The 18989-nt window shown below is 40.7% G+C and overlaps 3 protein-coding genes across 3 annotated transcripts in view; 2 read left to right on the top strand and 1 right to left on the bottom strand.

The window, feature by feature from the left end:
- The first annotated feature begins 1488 nt into the window (after positions 1-1488).
- On the top strand, positions 1489-7837 carry pmpca (peptidase, mitochondrial processing subunit alpha). The gene is made up of 13 exons (XM_024275625.1): positions 1489-1586; positions 3416-3618; positions 3688-3767; positions 3847-3929; positions 3992-4086; positions 4160-4260; positions 4528-4791; positions 4862-4954; positions 5019-5137; positions 5222-5312; positions 5667-5729; positions 5811-5955; positions 7314-7837. The coding sequence occupies exons 1-13, from the start codon at positions 1540-1542 to the stop codon at positions 7481-7483; spliced, it is 1554 nt and encodes a 517-aa protein (XP_024131393.1). The 5' UTR covers positions 1489-1539; the 3' UTR covers positions 7484-7837.
- Positions 7838-8364: 527 nt separating this feature from the next.
- Positions 8365-15928, bottom strand: inpp5e (inositol polyphosphate-5-phosphatase E). The gene is made up of 11 exons (XM_024275624.1): positions 15811-15928; positions 14671-15357; positions 14456-14579; positions 14280-14377; positions 14090-14214; positions 12106-12225; positions 11924-12031; positions 11653-11814; positions 11463-11578; positions 11255-11391; positions 8365-8836 (listed from the first exon to the last, which is right to left on the bottom strand). Exons 2-11 carry the CDS (start codon positions 15318-15320, stop codon positions 8704-8706), a joined length of 1773 nt encoding a protein of 590 aa, XP_024131392.1. The 5' UTR covers positions 15321-15357; positions 15811-15928; the 3' UTR covers positions 8365-8703.
- A 2901-nt stretch (positions 15929-18829) lies between these two features.
- Positions 18830-18989, top strand: part of LOC112148503 (gamma-crystallin M2) — a 1020-nt gene continuing 860 nt past the window's right edge. The window contains exon 1 of the mRNA XM_024275685.2: positions 18830-18938. Coding sequence (XP_024131453.1) covers positions 18906-18938 — 33 coding nt within the window. The 5' untranslated portion in view covers positions 18830-18905. The remainder of the gene's footprint in view (positions 18939-18989) is intronic.

The following is an 18989-nucleotide window of genomic DNA, read 5'->3' as shown; positions in this document are numbered from 1 at the left end:
ATGTTCAAAATCTGTTCTTGGACATCTAAACTCCATCCAGTTTGCCCCCTACCTCCAGGATGCTCAGTCAGCAAGTGTCTGAGGTCTCTGAGAGCTCGAGTCAGGTTCTCCAGCCGGTGTTGCAGGTGGAGGTTTTCCTCTTTCAGGGTGTGGATGGTGTCCTGCAGCTCATAGGTTGAGCTGGACTGTGAAAGCAGACAAATAAAACACATGACCACAGCGGCCTGCAGCGTGGAGAACATGACTGTGGAGCTTGTGAGCAGCTGTGTGGTCCAAACGGCTGCAGCTGCTTACAGCCCTGCTGGGTCTCTTATCAGCTCCACAGCGGTCCAAAATCAAGAGGGAATGTTAAAGGTATTCGAGAGCTGGCCTGTTTTTGTATCAGAATTGACTGACTAAGTGCTCCAGGCTTTCTGGCCTTTTATAAAGATCAATTTAGCCGTTTGAGTCCAAATTGTAGAGATACAGACACAAGCTTTGTTTGAGTTAATGAGTCCTTCTTCATTGAAAGAGTATTCAGAGAAGTTTCAAACGTTTTCAGGAGACATTAGAAATGTAGAAACTGTGGTGCCCACATTGTGAACTGTCCACCACCATGTCTGATACTTGGTTTGAATTGTTTGTGTACATGTTGTGTATAAATGTCACTAATTGCTGTGCTGTGAATTATAGCAAAGCCAGCAAGGATTTGGTCACAATAGCATGAAGCATATTGCAGTCTCAAGAAGTTTAAAAAAAAGAGAAGACAATAAGTTTGAATGCAATGACTTAACTTCAAGGAAAAATCACCTGGAAGAAAAAGAATTCCGTTCAGTTTATTCATAAAGAAATTCTTCACTACCAAGATTCTGTCAAGGCCGTCAACGCAAATGTGGATCTAGCTGTATTTTTGTTTTATTGGTTTTCTTCTTCCATTGTTAATAATAAAAATATTGATTATTTTAATAATAAAAGCAATAATAATAATTTATTAAATATTTTATAAATAACTACAGCTTGTTACAAGCCTGAAACAAACAAACAAACAAACAAGCAAATACATGCAAAAAAGAATTAAATGACAATTAAATAAATAAAAAATTACCACAACAGCAATAAATAATAAAACAAATGAATTAACAGACAAATAAATAAATAAATAAATAAAGGCAAAAAATAATAGAAGGCAAAAAATAACAGAATTGATGGAAATACATTTAAATACATTTTTTAAATTAAACCTTACAGGAATAAATAAATAGAGGCAAAAAAATGAAAATATTATTATATTTAGGATAATGTTAAATTATTCATAACATATTATTTCTTTAAATATGTTTATTTATTATGTTATTTAAATATTTATTTTAAATATTATGTTTAAATATTATTTATTAAAAAAATAATGAAAATATTTTTAAATACCCTTTTTAAATTAAACTAGCAGTAAATAAGTAAGTAAATAAATAAAAAATAAAATGTAAACTCCGGAAATAGCCCTGGCAAACTTTCATAATCATCCGGGTCATCCGGGTTGACTTCCGGTCATTGACAGCAAGGATGGCGACTCACATGTCGAGGTGCAGAAGCTGGAGTCGAGTTCAAAGGTAAGACGTTTAAGGTTTTCTCAAGCTCGCACGTGCCGGCTGATCACGCATAGAAGCCGTAAATCCCGGGGGGTCCCGGAGACCCCCGTCAGAGCGGGAAGTGACGACAGGAGGCTCCAAACGGAGGTTCGTCCTCGAAGATTAGCCGTGCTAGCCAAAAAAGTGCCGCTAAGTGTTAGCTGCTGCGCCGGTTTACTGTTGTTATTTACAAAGTAGCTTCTTTGTTGTGGCGCTGTTGTGTCTTTAGCACACCTGGTTGGCGTTCACACCTGTTCGGTATGTTAAAGTGGGCAGACGAAGAAGTTACGTCAGTAAGGTTGGGACTTATTGACCCGGTTTGTGGTGAGTTAGCAAACAGCAGGTTTTGTAACAGTTGTTGATGTGATTATTAGAACAGGATCTGACAGAAGTACAAGTTCATGTGTTTTAGGGGAATTGGCTACAAATATATGTTTTTTTTTCCCAAAAAAGTGGATCATTTTGAATGTAATAATTTCTGCTGCCTGGGGTTTTATTCTCAGGTCACATTAGCACAACAACTTTCTTACTTAATTTGCACAATATTAGTTTAATGGAAGGAACTTCATTTTTTTTGTAACAAAAACAAATGAATTGTGTTATATTTGATCACAAAGCTGCTGCATATTTGTCAAGTTAAGTGTGTTTAATTCTGATGTTTTACAGATTACTTTTGGTAATTCCAAAAATAATTTATTTTCTGTAAATGTTTCTAAAAATGTTTTTTAAAGGTTTTAAGTCAAATAAACTAAAAACTTTTTTTGACTAATAAATCGGCTAACTTCATTCCTATTACGAAGTGGTTCTTGATTAACTCTGTTTTTATAAACTTTATATGAAAAGACCTTTTGGATTTAAGCCGGACATTTAGATCATTTGATTTTTTTATTTATATCTTAAAGAAAACGATTTATTGTCACCCGATTTTAAGTTTTAAAATCAATGATGTGTGCACTCAAATGTAGTGCTGCCACAAACGATTGTTTTATTAGTCGACTAATCACCAATTATTTATTCCGATTAGTCGACTAATCGAGTCATGCGCAAAGTGGAAGTAAAGCATCTTAACCATCATGAGCTCTAAACTGAGTAAAAATAAAGATAATTAAGATGATAGTTTAGTAAACCTTTAATGAATCGTGCAAAACGACTAATCAACTATTAAATTAGTCGATTTGTCGTTGATTAGTCGACCAATCGTGGCAGCTCTACTATAACCCACAGCTACAAACTGTTTGTTAAAGCTTCAAAAATGAAGAGAATCATGAATTACTCGACAAAAATCAGATACTCCATTGTGTAAAAGTTCATTATCTGACTCCAACTTCCATTTACATTACCGTAAATCAGGGGGGCCCAAACTACGGCCCGCGGGCCGGATCCGGCCCTCCTCCACATTCGGCTCGGCCCCCCAAACGTTTTTGGCTAAATTAGACATTTTGTCAGTTTTTTAGTCTAATTTGGCATTCAGCTAACAGCTTTGGCTAATTTACAATTTTTTATGTTTTTTTGGCTAAATTGGCAGCTTCAGCATTTTCAGCTATCAGCTTCAGTGTTTTCAGCTATCAATTTAAGCATTTTCAGCTATTAATCAATCACAGGTAATGCTAATTATCTATTTTTAAAATGTTTTCTGTTTTTTTTCTGTGAAGAATACATAAATGAATTATTTAAATTTAGCGATATTTAGCTTTCTGTAAAACCATAAATGTTTACGTTTAGGCTCTAATTGTTACACTTTTTCTGTAAGTCCTGCTGTAAATGATGTCAACGTAATCGTTGAATTTCCGTCTGCTTCTTTTCTCCAAAAGGTTTGGAATCGCAGCCTACAGGAAGTACAGCAGCGGCAGCGGCTACCCGAACATTTCCCTCTCCACACCTCTAACGGGGATCCCCAAACCCGTGTTTGCATCCGTGGATGGTCAGGAAAAATACGAGACCAAGATCACCACGTTAGAAAACGGCCTTAAAGTCGCCTCCCAGAATAAGTTTGGTCAATTCTGTACAGTTGGAAGTAAGTTCAAACCAAAAGAGGAATTTGATCGTCGTTGGCTCTGTCATCTCTAACACTTTGTTCTTTTAGTTTTAGTGAATTCTGGATCCAGACATGAAGCAAAGTATCCCAGTGGAATCGCTCACTTCTTAGAAAAACTTGCCTTTTCTGTAAGCTAAACAAAAATACTTGCTATAAAATAAGAGCTTACTGTGTACAAATTGATGCTGATGAGGTCTTTCTGGTCAGTCCACAGCACAGTATGGAAGCAAAGATGAAATCCTCCTCACGCTGGAGAAACACGGAGGGATTTGTGACTGCCAAACATCAAGGTAGTCCTCAGCTCTTCTGTTTAGAGCTTTACTGGGTCTAAGCTGAACACGATTCTGTGCAGAGACACCACCATGTACGCAGTATCCGCTGAGGTCAAAGGTTTGGACACCGTGGTCAGCCTCCTGTCCGACGCCGTCCTGCAGCCACGCCTCCTCGGTTCGTCCGTCTGTCTGGTTTTTCTTCAGTTCTGGTCCATTTGTGAGAAACACGAGTTTTTGTTTCAATGCAGACGAAGAAATCGAGATGACTCGGATGGCCGTGCGCTTCGAGCTGGAAGATCTGAACATGAGACCGGACCCGGAGCCGTTACTCACCGAGATGATCCACGCCGTGAGTGACTTCCTGTTATTACTGCGGCGGCAATCCGACGATCAAACCACGATTCTTACTGTTTAGCTTGAATGGCTGCTGTGTGTTTTTCTTTTACTGAATGTATGAAAATTAAAATAATCTGCAGTTAATCAGCATCATTTATAGCTTTATTTAGAACAGGAGATCAGAATGATTAAAAAACAAATAAAAGCACAAAGACTTAGAAAAAAAAGGTATTTATCACTTCAAAGAAGATGAACGGTGGACGTTACCGTCTGTTTCCAGGCTGCTTACCGAGGAAACACGGTGGGACTCCCTCGCTTTTGTCCTGCAGAGAACGTGGACAAGATCGACCGCAAAGTTCTGCACAAATACCTGCGCAGCTACTACTGCCCCGAGCGCATGGTGCTGGCGGGCGTGGGCATCGAGCACGAGCAGCTGGTGGAGTGCGCCCGCCGGTACCTGCTGGGGGCCAAGCCCGTGTGGGGGGAGGGGTCTGCGGCCGACGTGGACCTGTCTGTAGCTCAGTACACGGGCGGCATCGTCAAGGTGAGTCCAGCTCTGCTGACGGCACTCCACCAAAACAGAAAGAGTTACGGTGTTTGACCTCCTGATTTAGACGGAGAAGGACATGTCGGACGTGAGCCTCGGCCCCACCCCCATCCCGGAGCTCACCCACATCATGATCGGCTTGGAGAGCTGCTCCTTCCTGGTGGGTGTGCGGCTCAAACGATGGTCCGTCTGAAGCATCAGAGCTGAAAATGCTTCTGTTCCAGGAGGACGACTTCATCCCGTTCGCTGTGCTGAACATGATGATGGGAGGCGGGGGCTCCTTCTCTGCAGGGGGGCCTGGAAAAGGCATGTTTACCCGCCTGTACCTGAATGTGCTCAACAGGTCAGTCTGCAGCCACCTGCTCTTCCTCAGGTTCAGAGTTTAGGAGTTTCATGCTGATGAAGAACATTTTATGACCGTCTGCAGGCATCACTGGATGTACAACGCCACCTCGTACCACCACAGCTACGAGGACAGCGGCCTGCTCTGCATCCATGCTAGCTCTGACCCCAGACAGGTCAGTCTAGCGTCTGATGCTTGTGGGGCGAGCGTGCCTGTGCTAAACAGAGCGCTTCTCTAATCTTAAATTATGCAATTATCGGGTGATACCGATTCTTGCGACGATATATTGGCCATACCTAGTCTCTGCTGCAGCTGGTGTGTGAGGTCGAACCCGCCGAGGAAAGTGCTTTTTAAGCTAAATGTCATGTTAAGCCATTCATAGCATCATTTCACCTCTTAGCACTTGTTTTTCTGTGCCCATTATTATTTTTACTGTAGCCAATCAGAATCGAGTATTCACCCGGACCATGTTATAAAACAAGATAACATTTCAGTCTAACAATCTTAAATGTTTTTCTTCTTCTTTCAGGTGCGGGAAATGGTGGAAATAATCACCAGGGAATTCATTCAAATGGGTGGGAGTGCAGGAGAGGTAATTTACCCCACAGTCTGTCCTCATGTTGGTGCTGCTCAGCCCGTTCAAAGGAAAGCATGTTCCGCTTCCGCCCTCTAGATGGAGCTAGAGAGAGCCAAGACTCAGCTCAAGTCCATGCTGATGATGAACCTGGAGTCACGGCCGGTTATTTTTGAGGATGTTGGTCGACAGGTTCTGTCCACGGGGAACAGGAAGCTCCCTCACGAGCTCTGCCAGCTGATCAGTGAGTCTCTCGGAGCAAAAACGCCACCGCCGCCTCATTAAAGACAGAAACCATGACATCACAACAATGAATGGAGACTAAATCTCCTATAGGCTCCAAAAACATTTCAGAATCCACTAATAAAACCAAAACGGTCTAAGACCTACAGTCATTTTGGGGCAAAGTGGGAAATTTGGAGATTTTCCCTCAATATAAGGAAAAGAAAATGTTTGTTTGATTGATCTTCATGGAAATTCAGACACGTTCATGTCAGCAGGTTAAGTTCACAACTATAGTTTCATTGACCTTTGACCTCGAAAAGAGGCCGCCATCTTAAATTTAAAAAAAAAAATCGTCCTACAAATTACAGATTACAATCAATCAACTCTTAGCTTCCTGTTTTAGAATTTAGGAATTATAAGTAATAGATTTTTAGCAGCGTTAGCATGGCGAGCTCGCAAATGTGGCGTTCCAGTGTTGCTCGCATGTTTTTGGACTAGTACTGTTGTAAAATTTTCTCTGGATCAAACTGACTGAGGCGAAATGAACATGTGAGGAATGTGGGCGTGGTTAACAAAAACCTGTGGGCTCAAATCGGGATCAGATTAAAGTAAACGAAAAAACAGATTAAAAATAATAATAATTTGATATCAGTTTTAAACTCACAAATTCAAATTGAAAATTTTAAGTAATTATAGAAAATTTGAAAAAATAAAATTGAAATCTTGAAAAACTTGAAATGTTGGGAAAAAAAACATGTCCTGGTAGCTAGTGAGCTCAAAGCCCCGCCCCCATGGGAAATTAGGATAATTTTAAACATTAAACAAAATAACTTTTTTTTTACCTTACCGGTACTTTTTTTTCATTTTCATTTTTTTTCAAGTTTTCAATATTAGTTTTTCAAATATTCAATTTTATTTTTCAAATATTCAACGATTCCTTTTACGTTTTTAATATATACTTTTGAGGTTAAAACTACTTTCAGGTTTTACAATCTGTTTTTTTTTTTGTTGCTCACTTTAACCATTTCCTGATTTGACCCCATAGAAACCTCCGTTGCTAAGGAAACCCAAAAGTTTACTTTTGCCGATTCTTCTAGAACTTGCGTCGATCTGTTCATCTCCACCAGGTGACCAAAAAATAAAATGGTTGCTATGGACATATAACTAACAAAAAAAGCCACCATTTTGAAAATAGTTTTTTCTTCTTGAACCTGCCACATGCAGCTCTAAACACGGGGGGGTTTGGGGCGTGCAGCAGTCACTCATCCAGTGTGGGGGTCAGAAGAGGGCAGTGGGGGAAACATGAGCCGCTTGCGTCCCTGTTTGCTGCAAGATTGACCCCAGCCTCTGACTTAAACGCCATTTCCTGGTTTACAGGTAAAGTGACGGCCAGCGACATCAAGAGGGTGACCACCAAGATGCTGCGCAGCAAACCGGCCGTGGCGGCGCTGGGCGACCTGACGGAGCTGCCGTCCTACGAGCACATTCAGGCCGCGCTGTCCAGCAAAGACGGGCGGCTGCCGCGCATGTACCGCCTCTTCCGGTAAACCAAAACGGCGGGCGGCGGATGGACCGGACTTTTACACTAGTGGCCCCTCCCACCTCTGAACTCGGCACAGATGAGTCTGGGAGGGGCGGGGCAAAAACACCAGGGGGGGTTAAAGCTTCAGATTCTGCTCCACAGTAATCAGCCGATCATCTTCTGGATCTGCGCTCCAGTTTGGTTTTGAAGAAACGCTTTGACCCCGAAACATCTTCCTCTCCCCTTCAAAATAAAAGTGAATGTTTTAATGTGTGAGTCCACACAGGAAGTGTGAGATAAATTCATGTTTACTGTTCCCTCAGGTTTGCTTTCAAAGCAAAGGAGAATTTTCTGCAAAAGGAATCATGAAAAGTTTGAACTTTTTCCCAACATTTACTGTAGTGAGTTTGTGGTTCAGCTGTGGGTCAAATGTAAAAAAAATTCAAGACGTCAGATGTTTTTTTTGTTTTTTTATGTCAGTTTTTGTTCTTATGAGATACACGAGTCATTCACAGAATAATAAATATTGATCTTTTGTTAACAATGCAGTTTAGTACAAGTTAAAAAAATAAAAAAATCTGGAAGCTACATATATACAGGACTTTTATTTTGGTCTGTTTTAAAACCTCAAACTTGGATTTGAAATCTTTAATTGGTCAGAAATTCTTCAGGACTAAAAAAACGTGTTTTCTTTGTGTTTAAAATTAAAGAACTGTAAATATTTTGCATCTTTTTGGATTTTGTCCTTAAATTTGACCTAAAGTCTCTGGAGAAAACGTGGTCCTCTTTTACAAAAGCGTCTTCCTTCTGTTTACAGTTTAGTCCCCTCCATGTGTTTACCACAAATGTCTGATTACACGAGCAGGTTACATGATGGTTATGAGGAAAGTGACCCACAGGCACTTCTTTCTTTTTGCTTTTCATGACAGTTTGCTACGTCCTGACGGACAGTTTATGGGTTTATCATTGAGATGAGAAGTAAGGCAGAGTTTAGGGTTTGTGACCACAGAAGAGCAGAAGTCTCCCTGATTGGTCCTCGTTCTTCTCAGCTGGTAAACACACAGATTCAAGTCACTTCAGACGGTGAGAAACCACAAGGCGTTCTTCAGGTTCCTCCTGACCTCAGAAGAAGGTCTGGTCAGTCCTCGTACAGGCCTGTGAGTCCAGCTGGACTCTCTTAAGACAGCTTGGTTTTCCTTTTGGTCCGGGTCCAGCTGAGGCACAGGTTGGTTCTGGTCCGGCGGGTCAGCAGACGCTGCAGACGGTGCTGGTGCTGGTCATCCTCTCTTTGGCTCTCCTCAGCTCTCGGGCAGCCATCCTCCTCTTGATGCCCTCCAGGTACAGAGCTCTGTCGAACTGGCCCGCACACAGGGGAACGCTGACCCCATGTGGAAACAGGAGTGAGAAATCAGGATCCGCTCCAGGGGAGGGAAAAACCACAGATGGAAGATTTGGAAACGGTTTTAAACATTAAATATTCTACATTTGAAATAAAAAAAATCTGGAACTTTTAATTTAAGAAAATCTATAGCAAAGTATGGAAGCCGCAGACAGACTGCCCTGTTTTTTTTATTTTTTATTGTTTTCAACCAGATGATGAAAAACATACTGCAGCGTCCCTCTGTCCCTTTACTGTTCTGAGACTTTACCTGCTTTATGTCTCTTTATTTTGTAGTTACTGCAGGTCATAACGGCTCACACCAACACCTCTCAACAACAGCAAAAAAATCCTTCCCAAGTTTGTTTTTTAAATTTTTCGATTATAAAAAAATAACTTATTAATTGCAAATCTGGGAAAAATTAATCGCAAATAATCACAATATGAAATCACACAAAAAATTGTACATTAAGAAAATGTATTTGTAACCCTTTAAGGGCCTAAAACTTTTTTAATTTTACTTTTGACTTTACCTCTGTATTTTCAGTGCTTATTTGGTATTTTAATCAACACAACCTCTCCTATGTGACTCTACTTTTATTTAGTCATTGTTTCATGTTTTATTCACTCTAGACATAAAATCATCCAAAAACGGTAAATTCCATCTGGAAAATGGGATTCATTTTGCTGTGGAAACTCACAAACTGTTTTTACAACATAGAATGAAAGTTTTAGTTGTTGTTACATCAAAACAACAAAAATAAAATTTGTCTTCAAACTAACCAACATGTTTTTGGATGAAAATACCAAAGAAATCCAGGCTAAAGTCCCAGATTTCTTTGGCTCCCACATATTTCTGTTGATGGAGGAACATCCCAGACCTCACAGCTCCAGGATGATCTTTCTAATGTCTTCAACTGTCAGGGAGCCCAAAAAACAAGACTTTCTCTCCGGCGAGCTCTGTTGTCTATTTGACATTTTTCATGGAATTCTGGGTTTTTTTCTCATAAATTTTCTTTATTGTGTTTGTAAAATAATAAATCATATTTTGGGGGAGAAATTTGATCCAGCTGGATTTCGGGTCAGATCAACTGGAATCTACACATGAGGGGGCGTGTCTGTCCACTCAGAACTGCTCACCTCCTGCGATGTCGGGGGCGGGGCTTTTGAGGTGAACCGTTGAGTTTCCGCAATTTTTATACAATTCTGGAGCTTGTTATTGTGGGAAATTAATGTCGGTCCCCATCCCAAAATAAAATGATGATCAGTTTCCTCTTTGGATTTCTCTTAGGAGACAGCTCCGTTTGGCTCCGCCCCCTATAGAAGGTGAGCTGCTGCTGCTTTATACCTGTCAGACTGACGTTCGTTCTCTGGCTCTTTTATTAAAATAAAAGATCGCTTTTGTCCAAAAACTACAAATAACTGTTTTCTTCTGCTGTTGTTGCTGTGAATGAAGAGAGTTCAAACAGGAAATGTCTCGCCGTCTCAGAGCGGTGAAGGGAGAGAGAGACGCTACAGTTCATTCTCCATTATCTCGGTATCACCAGAAAACCGAAATAAAGATAGAAAAGGAACGTCGGCTGCTCCTTGGCTTCTGTAGCAAAGCGAGGATCGAGAGAGATGTTAAAAAAAACACAGTTTTTCCTTTTGGTCACACTCTTTGATTTAGTTTTCAGAATTCCTCGAAATTTAAAATATAAATATTTTGAAGTGAATTGTTTTCACATTTTCAATATTTCCTAAAGGATAATCCCATTTACGCTTTTTCTTCTTTTCAGGTTTACATTGATACTTTCAAATGTTCAATGTTTTATTTCAAAAGTTCATTACTTTTTTTAAGTTTTAAGCTGTTTGGTATTTACTATTTTTTACTCTCAATATTTCTTTTCTGGTTTACTATGTATTTTCCACTGTAAACTCTATGAGTAAAATAAATCCCTTTGGTTTTTGCTTTGCAGGAGATGCAACATTGAGGTCATTTAGGAGCTGAAGTGGTTTGTCACATTTTTGTCACAACAGGTATTAAAGGGTTAAAACTGTTTTTAAGTTTACAATGTGTACTTTAGAGTTTAAACTTCCAATTATTTTTTTTTTATTTAAAATCTGGTTTATTATTCACTTTCAGTGGATCCTTATTTGACTCCAAACATTTAGTATTTGACTTTAAAGCTCTCCTATTAAAGGTACAAAGAAGTTTGAACTTTCTCTTTTCTTCTTTTATAAATCAATCCGGTAAAGTAGTTCCTCCTTTTATGAGATCTTTTAGGACATCTGACCTGAAGCTTTGAATGTGATCTAAAAGTGGAGACGTTAGAACCTTGCAGCTCCAGTCACCTCGAGTCATAAAGAAACCTCGTTTCTCAGTGAGACGCTCTGACAGACATTGACCGTGATGCCGTCGCAGTCGGATGGACTCACTTGTCTCTCCCTGGCCGGAGTTTGACCTGGAAGACCCCGATGACGGGCCGGTGGTCGGACGTCTTGACGCTGGAGCAGCTGTTGTATTTGACCACCTTGATCTCTGTGGGGTTCCTGCTCTTGAACAGGATTCTGTCCTGTGGACGGAAACGCAGAAGACCTCAGATCCACTTCTGACCGTCACTTGCCCGGCCCGCGGTGGTCTTACCGTGTACGACGGCGTCCTCTGTTTGGAGGTGGTGTCATACTGATCACAGCCGATGTCAAACTTGTAGGTGGGAAAGAAGCGGATCGGTGCTTCTCTGAAGCCTTTGAAGATCGACCCTGCAGATGAACGGACACACGTGACTCTTCATGTTTAGTAGGACGTCTGAAAGGTGAAGCTTCGTTTGTCTCACCGTTCTTCAGTTCCTGGGAGAGCTGGTCGTGCTCCAGCAGAGCGCTCATATCGCCCCCTACTGTCCGCGCCATGATGGCCTCCACGTCGGCTCGCTCTTTACTCAGCCGGAAGTTGAAATCTCCGAACCAGAAGACCTGATCGAAGCGTGAGGTGACGTCGGCTGCAGGAACAGGAAACAATGTGAGGCTCACAGGTCATCACAGGTCACCACAGGTCACCACAGGTCATCACAGGTCACAGCGGTTTCATGTTGAGGATTGAAGACTTACATATATCCGAGCGGTAGGGATTGGTGTCTGGAAGGTTTTTGGGAAGAGTCAGCGCCTCGATGATCTTGTTGTAATCCAGAACTCGCTCGTAGACTTTGGCGTCTCCGGCTGGAAGAGGAACCAGATGGTTTTAGTGAGAATCCCAGCCGTGACTCGGGTGGATCTCCAGACTCAGAACTCACAGGTGAAGTGAGACGTGATGAACAAAAACGAGGTTCCAAAGAAAGTCAAAGCGATCCCTAAAGCTCCTTTGGTTTTGATCTGAGAGATGATCCTGGTGGTGACGGTCGAGTGCTCCGGCGCTGCGGGAGGCAACAAAGACAGATTTGGTTTCATTTATCAGTTTGAGCATCAATGTTCTTCACAAATTCAAACAGGCAGAATTGTTTGTTACTTTTGATTTTTATAAAGCGACTAAGATGTTTTCTCAATGTTTTCTTTGATGATTTAAAAAACAGTCTTATAAAGAATATTCACTTCTCCAATTAGTGTCAGAAATATCTGTTACGGCTGGTTTTGTTTTATTTCTGTCAGAGTGAGACTTCTGTGTGCTTGTAGATTCATTTCAGGTGTGGTGCTGGAGGGCGTGGCTCCCATTGGACCAAAGCAGGTGGAGCAAACTTCATGAGAAGAGCTACAGCCAGTCTCCACTGCAGCTTGATGCTCTTCTCCACCTGTTTTTAGTTTGTGTTGCACTTTGTAGTTTTGTGGTATTTTAGTCCCACTCTGTGTGGTTTAGTTTGGTGTTGGTTCTGTTTCAAGTGAAGCTGAAAGGGTGAACTGCCGTTTTCTTTAGGACACATTTACTTCATGTTAGACTAGGGAGGTTAGAGTTTTGTCGTTTGTTTTCCCTTTTGTTCCATGAACATCATTTATTTAAGCAGGAAGTTTTCCAACCGTCAGGCTGGAGAAATCAGCTGGAGGTGGTGTAGGCCAGGGGCCCCAGAACTACGGCCCGCGGGCCGGAACAGGCCCAGCCCCCAACACACACACTATCAGATACATCGGTAGAGACCCACATAGAACATTTAGTTCGTATTTCTGCTACATGCTGGCTGTTTTGGTTAATCTGGGCTTTTTTTTAAGTTTTTTTTTTTTTTAGGCTAATTTGGCATTTCGCTAATATGTTAGCCTTATGCTAACTGTTTTGGCTAAATTGGACATTTTAGCAGTTTTTTTGCAAAGTTTGTATTTAACTAATATTTCAGCTACATTCTAGCTGTTTTGGCTAATCTGGCTTTTTTCTATGAAAATTACAGGAATTAATAATTAAAATTTGGTTATGTGCGGCTTTCTGGAAACCTGTTTATGTTTAGGCTGTGATTGTTACAGTTTCTCTGTTGGCCCACGAACCGACCCCAGCCCCCCATCAGAGAAGAACATTTTAAGTGGCCCTCAGAAGAAAAAGTTTGGGGACGACAGTGTGGGAGTGGAGGCTGCTGCAGGTCTTACCGATGCCCCTAACCACACTCAGACGGAGGCGGGGCAGAAGTTTACTGCAGACGGGGCAGACCCCATTGTATTCCTCAAAACTGGGGTTGCCACAGAGGATGTGACACTCCTTCTTTAGGTGAAGAAGGCGGAGCATCTCCTCATGAAGGTGCAGCTAATGCAGTTGTGAATGCGGGGTTAGGAGCTGGAAAGCCAACCCAGCTGCTCCTGATGCCCCTTTGACATTCCAATCTAGAACCTGAAGTGCATTGTTAGGGTTTTGTGGAGTGAAAACCTGTTAACCTAAATCCTGTTTAGTTCTGTTCAGTGCAGTACACTACATTTTGTGATACCAACATTCGTTTGGAGCGGCTAGCGCGCCATATTTTGTGTAGACACTCATATTTGGTTAAAAACTTCTTTGGGGAAAGAAGTTTTATTTTGAGTCTGGGGGCTTTACGGGTGTGGCCGAATTTGTTTTTTTTTCTTCGTTCTGTTTTATTTCTGTCAGAGTGGGACTTCTGTGTGTTTGTGGATCTTTGTTTTATTCATTTCATTTGTGGTGCTGGAGGGCGTGGCTCCCATTGAACCAAAGCTGGGGGGTCAGCCTTCAAAACCACCATGAGGACCTCCAGCCCACATCGAACAAAATCAAACTTTATATGTAAAGCCTCTAAAACTGACAGTAAATAATATAAATCTGAGCTCAAATCTGCACATAAAACTCATACAGACCTGAACAGAACCATATCAGGTCCCTCCTTGTGAACACATTCAGGTATAAAACGCCGTGTGAAGCTGCGTACAGCATCACATAGTGAGGTCCCAGAGTTTCCTGGATACAGATCTCCCACTCCCTCCTGCAGACACACACAGCCGTTTACACACACCGACCTCCTCGAGACACAAACACAATCGGACGTACTTATCCTGGCATCCCTCCTGAACGCCCACGACGTAGAAATCCTGCGCAAACTCTGAGTCTGTAGGGAGGAGGAGGTCGTTCAGGTTGGCTGGAATACACTGTGGAAACACAGAAAGGAGGGTTTGAGCTCCGCTGAGGGCTGTGGGGTAGCGTCCTGCAGCCATCCCGTGTCTAACCCGTTCCCCCTGCATGTTCCATGTGACGACGTAGATGCCCAGCATCCGGTTCGGGAAATAACGGTCCAGCTCCTCGGCGCCGAGTAGGGCGCTGCTCCCCAGAACGCTGCCCTCCAAGAAGCTCCTGGAGAGGAGAACGAACATGAAGAGATGTCAAAGGTCAGAACTGCTTTCAGACTCTGTGATGCCTCCATGACCTGCTGAGCCAAGCGCACCTGCTCCTCATGTCCTGGGGTCTGATGGGGCTCAGGACGCTGTAGACGGACCTCAGGGTGTCCACGGAGATATCATCCGAGCCCATGTTCTCCAGCTGGCTGTGAGATCTCTCTCCTAACTTCTGTTTGCCCGGCATTTTATAATCCAAACAATCTCTGTCAATCCTATTAGTGGTCCTTAAAGGGGCGGACGCGATGCTCCTGTCCAGAGCGGGCAGCGGCCCTCTGGGCTGCAGAGGTGACAGCCGCACCACGCCGGCTCTCTCCTCGCCGCCGTCGCTCCCCGACAGGCTGCTCTCTCTGCACTCTGGGGATTCCCGGTGGTTCCTGAAGACGAGCCGAGCCGCCGGGTCTTCTCTGAGCGAGTCGGTGGAGGAGCCGGTCTCCGCTCGGTCGCTCAGACTCTCCTGGCTGCTGTGGACCCTCCTGGCTCTCTCCTCTAAGGAGACGCTTTTGACGAACCTGGTCAGCTTTGGGAGTGAAGGAGGTCTGGGCTGAAATGTGGTGACCTCTCCCCCAGAATCCTCATTCTTTTTGGACAGTCTTCTAGCAGTTAGGGGGGTCGGGAGTCTCGTACGCTCATGGGAAACGGAGTTCCCTTTGGCAGGGCTGGACAGATGAGGGGGTCCGTTCTCTCCATCCTCACTCATCCTCTCCTCATGACCCACATCAGCTGCAGCTTCTCACCTGCAGACACAAACAACAACCCGAGAGGGTCCGACGTTTCAGAAACAGATCTATCCCAAACCGAGCTCTGATACCAGCGGTTCTCCATCGAAAAAATGTTCAAATCTAAACTAAAGTTCACTTTAAAGCGTGAATAGAACGTGCTGTTAGCTAGGTTAGCTTCAATCGCTTTTTGTCTCCGAAAATAACACCCGAAATATAACAACATTATAATTATTACTAGCATTTTAACTTATTCTACACCTGCTACTACAAGAAAGTCAAACTTTAGATGTTTGGATAATCGTCCGCGCCGATTGAATAATTACTTTTGGTGTTGTTAGCAGAGCTAAAGTACTACATAACAAGCTAGCTAAGCTAACAAAAATGGCAGCGCTTGTTTCTAAATAATCCAAACATTTATCTTTTCGTTTAAGTTGTACTTTTATGGTTACTAACTCGGAGCGTTCTTACCTCCTCAGAACACGGAGCTTCAGGCCACCTTTTTTTAAAACTCTTGCGGACCGACTTCCTTAGCAACGCCTGACAACAGAGGTTACGTTGCTAAGTAAATGACCCGGCTGTGTCACAGCGGCCCCACGTGGTCAGAGGGGGGATTGCAGCTGGTGGAGGATAATTAACTGTAAAATAATCTACAACAAAGTTAAGAATTTTAGAATTTCACAATTAGCCCACTTTAAAACATTTTACGGCATTTGCAGTTAGTTATAAAAATTTTCTTTTAAAGAATTGGAAAGATATAAAATCAGCCAAGTATAAGATTTTACCATTAAAAAAACCAAATAAATATAAAATGTAATATTGTAAAAAATATAATTAAAAAACAGAAGATAGCTTTAGTATTATATATGGAGATACTATTTATAAAAAGAAGGTACTTTATGCAGGAATATTTACAGGTTTAATTAAATTCACAATTGTTTTTTCTTGTCCAAATTTTGTACTTTTATATAAAATGTCCTACTCACATTGAAAGATGATTTGCATTTTCAGTAACAATGTAGAAATTTAGATCAATAAAAAACATATTCTGCAAAGTTTGTATCTCAATTTTTGTTTTTAACCTTTAAAAGGTTGCAACTTGACGATTCTAAAGATTTTAATCAATTTAGGTTTGTTATTAGTCATAATTTTAATTTTATATGCACCATAACATGGCTATAGTTAAAAGTTAGCAACTATTCCGAATGACTGACATGTTTTTTTGGGTAATCTGTGCTGCTTTAAGTTTCAAAATTTACGTTTTAAAAGAATGAAATACGTTTTCTTTAAAAACTTCAAATAAAATGATATTTTTGTTAATGATCTTAAGCTGATCAGCAAGTTTTTTTTTAATTAATTCCTAAATAAACTTAAAAATAATAAAGTGTCTAGAGTGATTTTTTTTTTTTAATTTAGTTTTTTTTTGTTTTGATTTTTTAACAAGAAAGAAATTGACTAACTACTGAATATGCTAAAAACTTGTTTTAAAAATCGTTAATAGTTTGTGGTCTCCTCCGTTTGGATCAAACTTAAGCAGAATTTTTTCCAGAAGTCCCAAAAACGAGCTGAGGATCCTTAAGAATCCTCCAGCGTGACTCTACACAAACAAAGCAGTTCTGAAAAGTCCACAAAATAAACTTTAAAAGGTACATTTTGATTTTGTACTGAATTCAATTTAAATGCAGAAAGAGTTTTACAAACTTTGATTCCCAGAACAGTCTCTGAAAACATCAAACATCATATGTTTTAGTGGTAATTGACAGTTTAACATCATGCAGGATCACCACACCACAACGTTTGAACCTCAACTAGAAAATTAAATGTAAAAACAGCAAAAGTTTAATGAATACTCGTATATATTCATTCAGAATTGTTGTAGATCATTCTCCAGTTTGAACTTTCTGTCAGCGGAAATTTGAGGAATATTATTTCTGATGAACTCAATCCGCTCTTCAGAAACAACGAAAACACAGTTTTTAATATTATGGCTAAAAACATCATAATCCTAATGTTTTAAAGCTTTAAAAATAGACTAAAAGATGACAAGAGAGTGACTGTAGAGGACATCAAATAACAAAAATGAAATTCTGATAAGAAAACATGACATCATTCCAGAAATCATCTTTACGTTTCACTGATTTCTTTCATTTTTTCCTTACAGCTTTTTCTCAAACTCCTGTCTGTAAGCTTTTGCATTCAGACATTTTAATGTTTTGGTGTAGTAGTTTGTCTCAGTGAACAGTAGCAGGATAGGCTCCAGCAACTCTGTGACCCCTTCAGGGTAAAACTAATCATTGGTTGAGTAGTTCCTTGGAAAATCAGGTTCAGTATGTAACCATTAATAATGCAGATTCTGATTAAGAAAATATTTTTTTGTGGAGTTCCACAAGGTTCAGTCTATTTTTTTAATGTCAACAACTTTAAGATTCATTATGTTTGCTGATGATACTAATGTGTTTTGCTCAGGACAAAACATTTATGAGTTGCTGAATGTTGCTGAACAAGAATTAAGAAATGTTTTGATTATAGTAAGTTATCTCGAAATTAAAACAAAACTAAATTTATGATTTTATTTTCTGGTAATAGAAAGGTTGGAAATGTTAAATTATATTTAAATGGTGCAGAAATCCAATATGTTAAAGAAGTAAAGTTTTTAGGATTAATAAGTGATGATAAATCGTCCTGGAAATCTCATATTGATTAAGAAAGGCTGCTGAATATTGCATTTTTTCATTTATTTTTTATCAAAACTTAAACGATTATTATTACATTATTATTACTTATATTTCATTAGTTATGTTTGATTATTGGTTATTTTGTTAGTTGATTAGTTATTATAATTATAGGATGAATTAAGTGATTAATTCAAATAAAGTACTTTGCTTTTGCAGTTTAAAAAGGTTTAAAACATAAATGTATAAATGATTATAAAAGCACTTTTGTAAAAGGATTTGATTTACTTATATCTGTTTATAAATAGTTTTCTTGTCAAACTGACCAGATGGACATTGATCAGTTTTTAAGGAAAGGCATCAAATAAGCTTCTGCATATTCCTTTTTTATTATTGGTTGTTTGTTTATGTTGTGTTAACTGTACAAATGTCAAACTAAACCGATAAACTTTAACTTAAAAATGTTGTGTGAACGACCGATGATTGAATTCAATGTTCTGAATGTTTCCAGAAGACTTTTGCTGCGTTTTTCATTAACACGAGATTCAAAGAGAACTCTGCAGGCAGACAAAGAAAAAAAAACAGACAAAAAGACCCGAACAACAGACACAACTGTTGTTGCTGACCGAACACTGTACCCCCTCCTGAATGAACAGAGTTAACCCTTTCATCCTGGACCAGAAACGGCCTCTGAAAGGCTTTCTGGGCCCCCGGAAACAGTCCGTGTTCGGCACATTTCCATGACAGGTGCTGCTGGCTCAGGCGGTTTGGACAAAGGGCCGGCCTGGGGGGTCAGGTATAAAAGGAAAGGGTTAAACCAGGTAGGGTACAGTTTGGTGCAGAAGGAAGTACAGCAGCAGCAGCAGCAGCAGCAGCAGCAGAACCAGCAGAAAGATGACTTCCACTGGAATGAACATGATGAGCAGGGTGGGTGTCCGGGGGTCTGGGGGTCCTGGGGTCCTGGGGTACGGGGGTCCT

This window comes from Oryzias melastigma, linkage group LG9 (assembly GCF_002922805.2).
Source record: "Oryzias melastigma strain HK-1 linkage group LG9, ASM292280v2, whole genome shotgun sequence".
In the NCBI taxonomy this organism is placed as follows: Eukaryota; Metazoa; Chordata; class Actinopteri; order Beloniformes; family Adrianichthyidae; genus Oryzias; species Oryzias melastigma.
The sequence above is the reverse complement of the archived record's forward strand: the minus strand, read 5'-3'. Positions and strand labels throughout refer to the sequence as shown.